Raw genomic sequence first — 12,907 nt, 5'->3', positions numbered from 1 at the left:
AGCCAGATAGTCAATTAAACCATTAACAATCTTATAGACATAAGAGACATCATTCACTTTTTTTCTCTGAGATAAAAACTGTAAGATATTAAGATATTGATGTTGATTAACACATTTAAAATTGCAAAAGTTTATGAATTTCCTCTGAACTTTTTCTAACTTATCAGTGTGTACAATACAATGGAGATGAAACCACAGATGCGTCTATGAGATCTTACCAAAGAGCAGTATAAAATTATAAAAATTAAAGATCACGCGTTAACCTTAGACTAAAACTCAGAATTTTTTATTGCATTTGATATTATTGCATTCTAATGATCCTGAGAAGTGATTTTAATGTCAAACAAGATCGTATACCAGAGTTACCATTTTCAAGTTCTCACTGTGTACTGTCAACTATAAAATGTAGTTAGTAGCAGCAAAACAACTATGAATTTCACAGGAGCATTACTTTTGCTGCTTCTACTAAAGCAAAAATTAAAAAAAAGAAAACCACGTAAAGTTTGTGAACATCCTATTGACAGTGATCGACTAAAATTTGGACAGTTTCATACATTGTATTATATACTGCGCAGTTACCATGATAATTTTTTAAGTTTCTAAGAAGATACCTCGACAATTGTATTAATTATTTTAAGAACTGATACTGCAATAAGGAGATCAGCTTCATCAGAGGAAAGACTTAAAATATGTTTAAGTGTTACTTTATACAGATCGTGTTATCGTGAGTTACGTATTACCCAAAATAATGGCAACACAGCTTGGTTGCAGCTTGCAGGCGGCGGAATTTTTCGTTTTTATTTTTTGAACTGGGAGTCAGCAGACCTCACTTTGCTGTGTTACTGCACGTTGCATTAATAATTTTTGAGCGTTATTTTCGTGTTTTTTTCACTATGGCTCTTTATACCCCTTCCGAAAGAGTTCAACTAATTAAATGGTTTTATGGAGGCAATGCGACAGTACAATGTAGAGATTTGTTTTCAGTGACATTTGAGAAGACCGATTCCGTGCAAAAACGGTTTTAAATGTCGTTACAAATTTTGAGACATCTTTTTGTCTTCAAGATTGTAAAAAATGCCACACAAAACGTCAAGAACCACCTGTTGAAGTGGTCCAGGATATAGAACGGCAATTTTTATTTGTAACAGAAACTATTATTAGAAACAGGTAATCGGACTGACATTGTCTTTGTTTTTGGTAGAACACGACGTTTCGGTCGGTAAGTATCTCCGGCCGAATATCAAGTGTAAACTAAAGCAATTTCCTATTCTGCAGGCTTATATATTGATAATGGGATCAATGAGGCGTGAATTCTGATGATGCGTGAAAAGAGCGTCTGCTAGAAGAGGTCTCCATATGCTGGGAACATCCACACTGGGTTAACTGAAGACGCCCTGGTTTTGCGTTATGTAGGCAGCTTCCAGAAATTTCCTTTTTCGCCAGTGTGATTCCTTCCTTAAGATTTTTGTTTCAGACCAGTGAATGTTATGACCGTTTGTCCAAGCATGTTTAGCAATGCCTGATCTGGCTACTGGTACGCCGTACGTACAAGACTTACCCCACATCACAATAAGTCGAACTATCAACATCGGACCAGAGGATAGAATGGTTAGCTTTGACGTGAAAAGTCTTTACACCAATGTCCCGATTAAAGATTCCCTGAAGATTATCCAGGATGAACTGAGTAATGACACGTTACTTCCGTCTGCCTACGTAATTCTTATTTTCAAGTGAAAGATAGGTTTTACGCTCAGGATGAGGGTCTTCATCGCTGTCTCCGGTGGTAGCCAACATATATATGGAAAGGTTTGAGGAACAGGCAATCAGCACCGCACGACAAAAGCCAAAGATGTGGCTGCGATACGTTGATGACACATTTATCATCTAAAATATGGATAAAGGGGAAGACAAACTTCAGGGGTTCTTACACCACCTGAACAACATGGTGCCAAGTATCAAATTCACAATGGAGACTGAGAAAAATTCGACGCTGCCATTCTTAGAGGTTCTTGTCAAGAATACAAAAGGCATTATAAGAACGTCTGTGTATCGAAAAGCCACACATACTGGACAATACCTACACTTTGATTCCAATCACTCTGGTTCGACGAAAGTTGGACTCATCAGGTCTCTGTACAACCGAGCTGTAACCATCTGCAATAACGACGCAGACTTTAAGGCGGACGTAGCACTTCTTACTAAAGATCTGCAGCAGAATGGTTATATCAAAATACTTATCCAGAAAACTATCCAGGGGTCGATGGCGAAGGAAACCAGAACCAAGCAAGAGGATGAATCAACTGGGCTTCTCGCAATACCCTATATAAAAGGTACATCCGAGAAAATCCGACGAATTGCTAAGAAGTTTAATCTAAAAACCGCCTTTAGATCTGGCAATACAATAAGAAGTTCTGTTTCCAAAACAAAGCCAGAATCTACAGACCTGCATCTACCAGATTCCTTGTGAGTGTGGTGACTCATATGTTGGCGAAACCAAAAGACCTTTGGCAGTTAGGACCAAGGAACATCGCAAATGGACAACCACTGGAGAAGTAGCCAGATCAGGCATTTCTGAACATGCTTGGACAAACGGTCATAACATTCACTGGTCTGAAATAAAAATCCTAAGGAAGCAATCAAGGAAGCGAAAAAGGAAATTTCTGGAGCCTACATAACGCAAAACCAGAGCGTCTTCAGCCAACCCAGTGTGGATGTTCCCAACATATGGAGACCTCTTTTAGCAGACGCTCTTTTCACGCATCTTCAGAATTCACGCCTCATTGATCCCATAAACAATATATAATGGTCGAAGATACTTACCGACCGAAACGTCGTGTTGTACCAAAAATAAGGACAATGTCAGTCCGACTACCTGTTTCTACATTACCATTGTCTACCACTTTCAAAAACAGAAACTATTATTGGTTTTAAATTTAAAAATTAAATAAAATAAGCACCACTTATCAAAAAACATAAAAAGAATAAATAGTCGACATACATCAAATATGTCATTAAAAATCCAGAACTCAAAATTCTAATTAGAGTCCAAGGATCGATTGAAATAGTTATAGATCGATCCTGAACCAGTAACAAAAGATCTGCGAACGGCAGGATTTCGAACTAGAAGTTCAGGACTGGTCACTGCGAACGCTCTTTTTAACAATGCGCATGTGAAGTAACTCTAAACTTGTCCAGGACTGTCACCGCGAACAAAGCTACTATTAAGTCGTCTGGTTGGAACCTTTGGTGCGACACTCAAATTACGAGACAGTTTTAACACTAACCATAACTCTTTATTTTTACTCTCTACACGTGTTTCGCTAACGATGTTAGCATCTTCGGGAGAAGATGATTAAAACAGTTTTAATCTTAAAAAATAAAGCATGGTAAAACTGTCTCGTAATTTAATTTTTTACTATTAAGTTACATCCTGTATTGTCCAAGCGGCGGAAAATTAACGCAAAATGGTACAAATATAGAGACTAATCCATTAGACAATGTGTGCTAAGTGTAAAACAATAAAACAAATTAAAAAAAAAACAAAAAGATGGTTTTAAAAAATATCTCAATGTATTAAAATAAAACAGTCTCGAGTATCAAGAAAAATAACTAAACTAGCCGGCTAATATTTTATCAATATAATCCCCAAAGGCGAGATAAGAACCAGCAATCCCAGAAGCAGTAGCCCATTGATCGACGTAGAGAACGTGAGTGACGAGGACGATCAGCACCAACGTGAGGGCCACGCAGGCGCGTCCGTAGGTCAGTCCAACTCGAATAATCGTAAATATCTCGTCTGTGTATGTTACATGTTGTCTGTCGGTGTTGTCTCTATATGTCTCTATTTCTAACTATTTTTTACTATATATGTCTATGTTATCTTTATTTTATTTGTTGATTGGTTTTTGCCGCAAACAATTTAATAAGCCTATTACAAATATTAGTAATTAGTATACTTAAAACAACGTTTAGAAGAATCTAGGGCGGTAAGTGGTAATTTTAAGACAAGATAATAGGTATATAAGTTACAATAATTTTCCTTAATGAAAGGGCTTCAGATTAGTCTCAAACTTTTTAAAGTGTGTTGGAAAAAAAAATATATAATATATTACACATTTGTATAATTAATCAAAGAGTTAAGTGAAATCCATTAACAAACAAGAAAAAACCGACATTTTCTTAAAATCTTTTAATATGAAATTATTTATTTGAATGGTGGATTTCTTGAATTATTTGTGCACACAAAAAAATTAAATCGGCTAGTAAAACTGTATTCCTAATAAACAGTTGACATATTAACCAAAGAGATTTCTGCGACTATAGCAGTACTAGCGGTTCTATTATTTTTTCCTGATTAAAGCTAAATGTACATTAACGTGAGATGCTCAAATGACTCATTAATGACTTGACTGAATAAAACTTTTATATCTGCCATCTCCAGGTTCAAAAGAAGAAGCGCTTGTTTGTTTTTTTTTCAAACAACTTTTTTTAATTGGAAACTAAGGGAACTTTACTTCATAGTAAATTTAAAAAGCTTTTTTTAGGCTTATATTATTTTATAACAGTATACTTTTTATCGCAAGATTCATTAATGATCTTCCATTTATATCATAATACCACAAAACTAGCCACTGAGAGAAAATATTAAAACCTATAATTTATTATTTACTTATAGATGAATTTATAATATAGTAAAATCTCTAACATATATAGTACGGGTCTTTTTTAATATTGCGATAAAATTCAGGGGCGTATTTCTTGGAGAAAATGAAGCAAAAAAGTTCCTGTGAACGTATGCCATAAACGTCTTTTATTTTTTTTTAATAAATTTGATACCCCTGTAGATTTTTAAAATTGGTACGCAGTTTCTAAGCATCTATAGCTTTCTTCCTTTACGTAATTTAATTTTTATATTTGCTATTGCGTTTATGCGAGCTTTGAACTGAATATTTAAAAAAAAAAGGTACGCCACTGGTTTTTCATGTAATAAAATATATTTTTGAATTCTATGTTCTTCTAGAGCAAATCTGGTAATTTTTTGCCCGATGCACAGTTTTCACATACCACCAATTATCGAGGATAGCCATAACGCCTAAATTTGATTATCTTAATCAAGTATTACTTTTGTAAATCTATTTTCAGCATTTTTTTCGGTAAGACATTTTAATAGAGGCCTAAAATACATGTATACATGAATATATGTATCAAGTTTATGACAAATATGTGTGTTATGTGTAAAATCTAGGACGTTTAGGACATATATTTAAAGAAACCTTTTTGCTTAATTTCGTCCAAGGAACACGCTCCCAAATTTTTCCGCAATATTAAAAAAATATGCTATATATAAATTATAAAGTTGTTTGCGGTATTCTAATACTAAGGGTGTTTCCACATTTCCTATATAAATATCTTTTTAACCTATCCTCTTACTAATTTATCAATTTAGTCAAAAAAATGGGATAACGAAAATGACTATAATGTTTTATTTAATGGCGTTATCCTCATTCGTTGACCATTTTGAATCATTTTAACTATTGGATGTTAGAGAAAATTTAGTCAAGGATCAACAAGAGGATGTTCGTTAGGAGCTAAAATGCACGATCCAACGTTAAAGTTATAACTTTTTTATAGGTATTACCATTAGGCCTTATAAATATTTGCATTTTTTAATACTAGAACAGGTAATAATCTTAAAATTGTACTGATACATGTACAAACCTATGCTTTGTACTAAACTTATATATTGCTCTGTTGTGCATGCTTTTAATATAGAAAACACAGACGATTTATATATGCATGACTAGTACTTTACTAGATTCTTAAAATGCTAGCTCAGCAGTGAACCTTTAAAATAAAATGTTAAGATGCTGATAATAGATCGTCTGTGGTAAATTTTACTGCTTTAGCTGCAACATATTTATATTATCTTTACGCATAAAGCCATGTGATGGCGTATGAATGTTAGAAAAAATCGCATTTGATTGTACCTTTGTTAAAGTTTCAATGTTAATTAGTTTAAATATAGACTTTTGAGTTGATAGTTGTAAATCATCCGTTATATCTAAAATGTTTGTATTGTTGCTATTTCAGGGGAACAAGATGCCAGAGTTCTTACCTTAGCAGAGCAAATTATTGCAGCAATGCCTGACAGGATTAAGGTAACATTATTAAAAACTTTGATTATTTATTATTTAGTTTTATATTGTGTCTTTGCTGCTAACATAAAAAATTACGTTTTTCTTAGAATCTCGCTTCTTCTTTCTTATTGTCAAATGTCGCTAAGTTAAAGGTTATCTTCCTTATTCTTTCCTCAAATAAACTCGAGTTTTAAGCATATAGGCTTTTATATTATTAGGATTCGTATACACCCTATCCCTCGACCGACAAGAATTCTGGCTGTGTTCCTTAGAAGGCCAAATGTTTTATTTAAACTCGTTGCGTTTCCCTACATCAAGAGGTCATAGAACATAGTAGAGTGACACAGTAAAACATTAAAAGCTAATCTTATCTATCAGTCATCAGTATCAAACAGCCTGTCTCGTCCACTGCTGAACATAGGCCTCTTTTAATAATCTCCAATTTTGCCATTCCTGAGCAGCATGAATCCAGTTTCCGTTTACATCATCTGTTGATCTGGTTGGTGATCGTCCCTGGTATCTTAAAGTTTATTCTCTGGGTCAACATTCATTTCTTTTAATCTATTTTTCATGTGGCTCTACCACACCTGTATCCCCGGTTTTCTGTCGTCCCTATTGTTTTGTTGGGAACTCTATCCCTTATTGTAATTCCCAACAGAGAACGTTCCATAGCGCTTTGTGTAATTTTTACTTAATATATAGGCAGTGTATGTTAAACAAAAACCTTGCCTTTACAACATCTCTGAATTTCTGACTTCTGAGTGGTGACACGTGTTTCGCTCCTAAGAGCATCATCAGACCTAAAAAATAATGTAAACAAAACCAAATAAAATTACAAAAAGACCTTAAAGTAAAACAAAAAAGTATACCTCAAGAAGGTTAAAAACACGCCCGACTGGGTCAAATATACACACATACTGAACGGTAAAATATAAGTTTAAAAAACTGACTTCACAAATATATAAAAAACAATAACAGTAGAACATAGAACTTGAATACAAGAAAATAATAAAAAAGTAAATAGGAACTATCGAGATTTGAACCTACAACCTTGCAGCAAGACTGTTACCGTTTGCTGCGTTGACCGCTAGGCCACACCGTTCATGCGATAGCTTGAAAAGAAAGGAAGGGACTACAAGATGTTATTAAAAATGAGTCCCGGCTCAAAATTGAACACGTCGTTAACGCAAGTTAAAACTGGACTCTTCTTCGCTCTTGTAATCTCAAGCTTCTCTAGAAGATCCAGATTTTTGCCCTTCTGGCAGTCATAAACCACTGCCACATTATTGGGGTAGGAAAAATTATGACCTGTTGACAATAAATGATTGGCAAATGCTGACTTGGTCTCGACAGTATCGGTGGCTTTAAACTTGTTCACCAGAACTAGATGTTCTTGTACCCCTTGTTAAAATTTTCCTCTCGGACTGTCTCGCATAAATCGTAGGGCAATCGGCACAATGCAAACTATAAACTCCCGATTTCGAAAGCGGATCTGGCTTATCCAATGGTTTAACCAGATTTCGCTTTACGGAATTAGAAGTCTTAAAAGCGATCGAGATGTTAAAAGGTTTAAAGAATTTCGCCACCCCCTGGGAAATACCTCCAAAGTAAGTTAAACATCTAAAATTTTTATGATTACGTTCCCTTTCCTCCTGATGTACAATGTGGTACGAAAGTTTGTGATTATTAAAAAACTTAAAATATAGTTTTTTGAAACTTGATAGAGGAAAGTTATTGTTGATTGCAATAGATTGTAATATATTGTATTCGTTTTTAAAGGCTACATTGGAGAGAGGTAAATTAAATAATCTATAGAAGAATGAGTTAAGAGCAGCAAACTTGTGTTGGCCAGGAGAAAGGGAATTAAATTGGATAATATTATGCGTAGCGGATGATTTTCTGTACACTTCAAAAGTTATTCCATTGTTGTACCTAGTCAGAAGTAAATCCAAAAATGATAAAGTCTTATTAACTTCTTTTTCCAAAGTAAAAATTATGTTACTATGAAGAGAATTTACGAAATTCAAAAATCTCGCCAAAACATCGTCGTTTCCTCTCCAGACTAGAAAAATATCATCGACATATCTTTTGTAAGTAATTATAAATTTAAAAAACTTACTAGCCATAATTTGATTTTCTAAATGACTCTTAGTCTTAATTCTGAGGAGCGAAACACGTGTCACCACTCTAACAAATTAAAGAATTTTTTGAGGCCGAGATTTTTTGTTGTTCTCCTTTGATTTATTTATATCAGAGTCTCTTTGAGAATATGGATGACTTCTTTCAATTTGATTATTTCTGCCGATTCTGATTTCACGTCCTTGATATTTAGAGGTTACCAGAAAATTTTTTAAGGGTTTTAGAGATCAGGTTCATCATAAATTTATTGCGTTGATTTTGAGAGTAACTTTCTGTCAGACGTATGTTAGTTTTGGCCTCATTTTTTCTGTTTTACTTAGGCAATCTGATATCAATACAATGTCGTCGGCAAATCAGCGGTGATTATGGTCTTTATAATCGATATTTATACCTAAACTTTTCAGCTCAATATTTTTGAACATGTATTCCAGAAACATGGTTAACAGTTTGTTAAATTGTGTCTCTCTGTTGAGTTCCACATTGTATCTTAACTTTATCATTCTTCTAATATACTATTAGACTTGTTACTGTTGCGTGATTCTGGATATGTTTTAGGATGCCCGAGGATCAACTGGCAGTCAGCAAGTGCATTGAACATCTTGGTGTGTCTAATCATGTTGGCAATTCTTCCATTCTTGTGCATGATAACTATTAGGGCATTATTTCAGTCAGTAGGGACTGTTGCTTCTATAAGCTATTTATTAAATACAATTATTATGGCCTTCAGTAATATCTCTTCCAGTTCCCTGAATGCCTCAATCACAATACTATCTTCACCAGAAGCTTTTACATTCTTCATCTCTGATAGTGATTTCTTTACTGTCGATCTCTGATTATGAATATGAGGGATTGTCAGGAGATCTTTTTCTTCTTGTCTTTCGCTGTACGGGTTTGAATAAAAGTCTTTTATGATTTCCAAGATTTCTTTTTAAACTATTATAGGTTGACCGTCTTTATTCTCCAGTTTATGAATCCTCTGTTTTTCCTTTTGAGAATTTTTTTTTGAGTATTTCCGTGCATTTATTCTCTTTAATAGTCTAGTTTTGATTTATGAGATGTTTCTGAAACATTCCTCGCCTCTATTTCATAAGAAGTTCTGGTTGAGAGTTTTTTCGTCTTTGCTATTTACTTTTGAGCAGTGTTCTGGTTGGGCTACTTTTATCCAATATTTTATGGATGAATGCGGTGTTTCTATATCCGTTTAATATATATTTTTTTGGTGCTCGCTTATTGTTCGTCGGTGTTCACTACGATTTTCCACTGTAATCCACTTATTGCTTTTCGTCATTTAATGCTGCCAGGAACCTACCGACACTCGATTCACTACTGTAAAGTCCCGTATAAGTCGCTTTCTGTTGGTAATTGAATAATCGATCTCGTTTTTTACATTTTCGTCAGAGCTGTACCATATCCATTTTCAGTGTTCAACTTTTGTGAAGAAGGTATTCATAGGTTACAAACCATATTCGGAAGGAACTGCAGAGTAAATATAGTACTTTTGTTCCTCTCTTCTATTCCATATTGTCTCAAGGAGAACCCGCTTTTGTCCTGCTTCTTACCAACTTTAATGCGAAAGTACTCCGCTATAAAAAAAAATCTGTTAGAACTTTAGATAAGGCCATTTTTACGTCATTATAGTCAACTAACATCAACACCTGCAACCGCGTCTGTAGGTGTTGAGGTTAGTATGATCCAACCTGGATACATTTGGTACCTGGTATATCTTTTGGTTCAGTTTTAATACAACAATACAGTCTTTAGGGCTTGTACTCTTTAGAGATTGCATTTTAACCCAACCCCTACCTTAGCTGAAGATAGGCATTTTAAAAACCTAAAAATTCCATAATTCTATCACCAGATATTGTAGTATCATCAGCAAAGTAGGTGTACTTCTATAATCCCAAACATTCTTTAACATTTCTTGGCATAGATTGCAAGATTGAAATGTGCTTATGGATTGATACTTCTCTCTATCATCAGATTTTTCCACTTTTTTTCGAAGTCTGTGTTAACTATAAATAAAAAAAATAAATTTTCATGGCATACTTATACTACTCAGAACCCAACCATACCTGCCACTACGATGCCATAAGACACAGATATTATACGGCCTTTAATGTTTCACCAAAATTTAATTTCTCATCCATTCTTTACAAAGAAACCGACACAGAAAATTGATGAAAATGAAGAAAATACATAGGCACGGTCTCACAATATAATACATAGCTACACGTGTTTCGCTTTAGCTAGATCATCATCAAGCCTTTAAAATCCATTTACCGTTTAAACTGTCATATTGTTTGAAGTTTGTAATTCGAGCATCTAGAATATCAAGAATATATCTTTTATCTCAAACTTTGTGTTTTATTTTTATTTAAGCGCACTCAGTTGCAATCCATTGTTCAGCCTCGAATTGTGTACCACGGCCATGATTTTGTCATCAGGTGTCATCAGCAAAAATGGCACTGGTTCCAGGATCGAACTCGGCGAAATTCAATATTTTATATTTTCTCAGCTGAGAACATCATGATCCTACTGATCAACACATATTGGCTATATTGGCTACTTGAAAAGACTTTTCCGTATAACTGACAAGATCAAGAAGATATTAATAAGAAGTATTCATTTCCTTTTAATCTATTTATTCCAAGGTTTTAAAATAGAATATTCTGACTTCTCCCCAAAGCTTCTAAAGCACGATTAAAATGAGATGAATGAGTATTTATATACTTTGCCAAAATTGCCACATAGGATTTCTCATTACAAATTCACCATATGTGTTAAAGAGATCGTGTCACAGCACATAGTCTAAGAACCTTTGGTTTAAACCTACAGTTGCTATATTTGATTCATGGAGATTCTTTATAAGGGATACCAGATGAAAAGGAGCGCCCATATTTATCAGGATGGTCCAAAGTTTAACCCATTTGACACAGTCAAACGCCTTTGGATAATCGACCAAACATATCATCAAGGGCACGTATTCTGGATATTCTCTAGATTTTTTAAAAACCTGTCTGAAATTGAATAAGTCTGCCTGTTCTTGGGCTATATAACTGTCTAAATAGGTTTTCATTCTAGTTGTTGAGATTTTTAAGAGACTTTGCTGGCGTGAGATATTAGTGACAGTGTCCAGTAGTTCTCGTACCTTGTAGTAGCCTCGTGCCTTTTTGTATAATACTATTAGGTAATTTTGCATAGCTCCTTGTTTTTGTGGCATTTTCATTGCACTTTTTTTGACAAACTTGTCATGGTCTGCGTTTGCTTTCCTCTTAATATCTTTAACTCATCTACGTTGAATTATGACTTCCAGTACTCCATGGTTTACACTTTGCGTTGTTTGGTGATGTATGATTTTATACGGTTTCAATTATCATTTAATTTAAATATTTCCAACATTTTTCAGAATCGTTTCTTATTTGATCCGGCAGATTTTATTTTTTATGTCCACCTAAAATTCCTGGATTTTCGATAAAAGTCCAAAACTTAGAACTAAAAATTTGTAAAATTTATTTGAAAATTACTTGTTTTATTATAAATATGTCTGGTTTCGTCACGTTAATCGTCTCCGAGGATGGTGTTTAAATAGAGTGTTAGTAACTCCAAGATTCTGTTCTATGTAAAATTCTACAAAGCGATCTACTCTTTCATTTCTTTTGCACACTCTAAACTATCCCCTAGTATGTTAGATGTCTTTTGAAGCGTTTTCGACGTTAGCATTAAAATTACCCAGGATGATAGGTAGATAGTAAATAGATTTCTTCAAGAAGACAGTAGAATGCATCTATGGGTGCCTTTTGAGATTAAGGATGTTGATGTTAGTGCATAGATTTGTATAAATTGCGCGTATGAAATGTATGAATGAAATAACACAAGACTCTCTGCAAAAATCTGAATAGTTTTGTAGAGGCTCTTAATGGACTTGGAGTATTCCTTCCAAATTTTTTAGCTATAGTAGAGAGAAACGCATTTAACTCATTTGGCCTCAATAGATTTTAGTGTCTGTTGTTCTTTAATTCGATTCACGATGATAGGAACCAATTCATTTAAAATTGAGATATTTTTCTCTTCTATTATTTCTCGTACACGTCGATTATCATTATTGGTATCTCAAGTAGAAACTAAGATGGCAACTTTAATTTTCTAATTAAGACACCCTGTTTGTCGTAACAGTTTACAATTACACGATATATTCTACAAGACTACTTTTTGTACAGCATACCATATCATCGGTTTAACATATTTGACGTAATAGACTAATGAAACATACGACATTAAAAAATAAAAATTCATACAATATTAATGAAATTGATGTTTAATTCGTTGTCCCGTTACGTCAATGCATTTTTGAAATCGATAAATAACTTCCAATTGCATATTTTGAATTATTTGCGGATCGATTAATCTAATTCTTGCTTTAAATCATTAACATTATTTGGTATATTTTATTTTGATATATTTTGAATTTTAAATAGCCCCATGAGAAAAAAATCTAATGGGGTTACATCTGGGGAACTTGATGGCCACTCAGTCAGTCCTCTTCGTCCAATTCATCTGTTAGGGGGGATAAGTTCAAACTGTAGAAAGTATCCGTTAATTATTTCTTCAGTAAATAAGGGTACAAGGATTCG

The 12,907-nt window shown here is 34.0% G+C and overlaps 1 protein-coding gene across 9 annotated transcripts in view; it reads left to right on the top strand.

The window, feature by feature from the left end:
* Positions 1-12,907, top strand: part of LOC126742310 (calmodulin-binding transcription activator 2) — a 999,827-nt gene that overhangs the window by 962,433 nt on the left and 24,487 nt on the right. For 7 of the 9 annotated variants that reach the window (XM_050448952.1, XM_050448954.1, XM_050448951.1 and 4 more), the window contains 2 exons: positions 3,652-3,762; positions 6,091-6,158. In XM_050448952.1, the coding sequence (XP_050304909.1) occupies positions 3,652-3,762; positions 6,091-6,158 (179 nt within the window). The remainder of the gene's footprint in view (positions 1-3,651; positions 3,763-6,090; positions 6,159-12,907) is intronic. The other 2 variants (XM_050448959.1, XM_050448953.1) reach the window with 1 other exon arrangement.

Source organism: Anthonomus grandis, chromosome 11 (genome assembly GCF_022605725.1).
Source record: "Anthonomus grandis grandis chromosome 11, icAntGran1.3, whole genome shotgun sequence".
Lineage (NCBI taxonomy): Eukaryota > Metazoa > Arthropoda > Insecta > Coleoptera > Curculionidae > Anthonomus > Anthonomus grandis.
The sequence above is the reverse complement of the archived record's forward strand: the minus strand, read 5'-3'. Positions and strand labels throughout refer to the sequence as shown.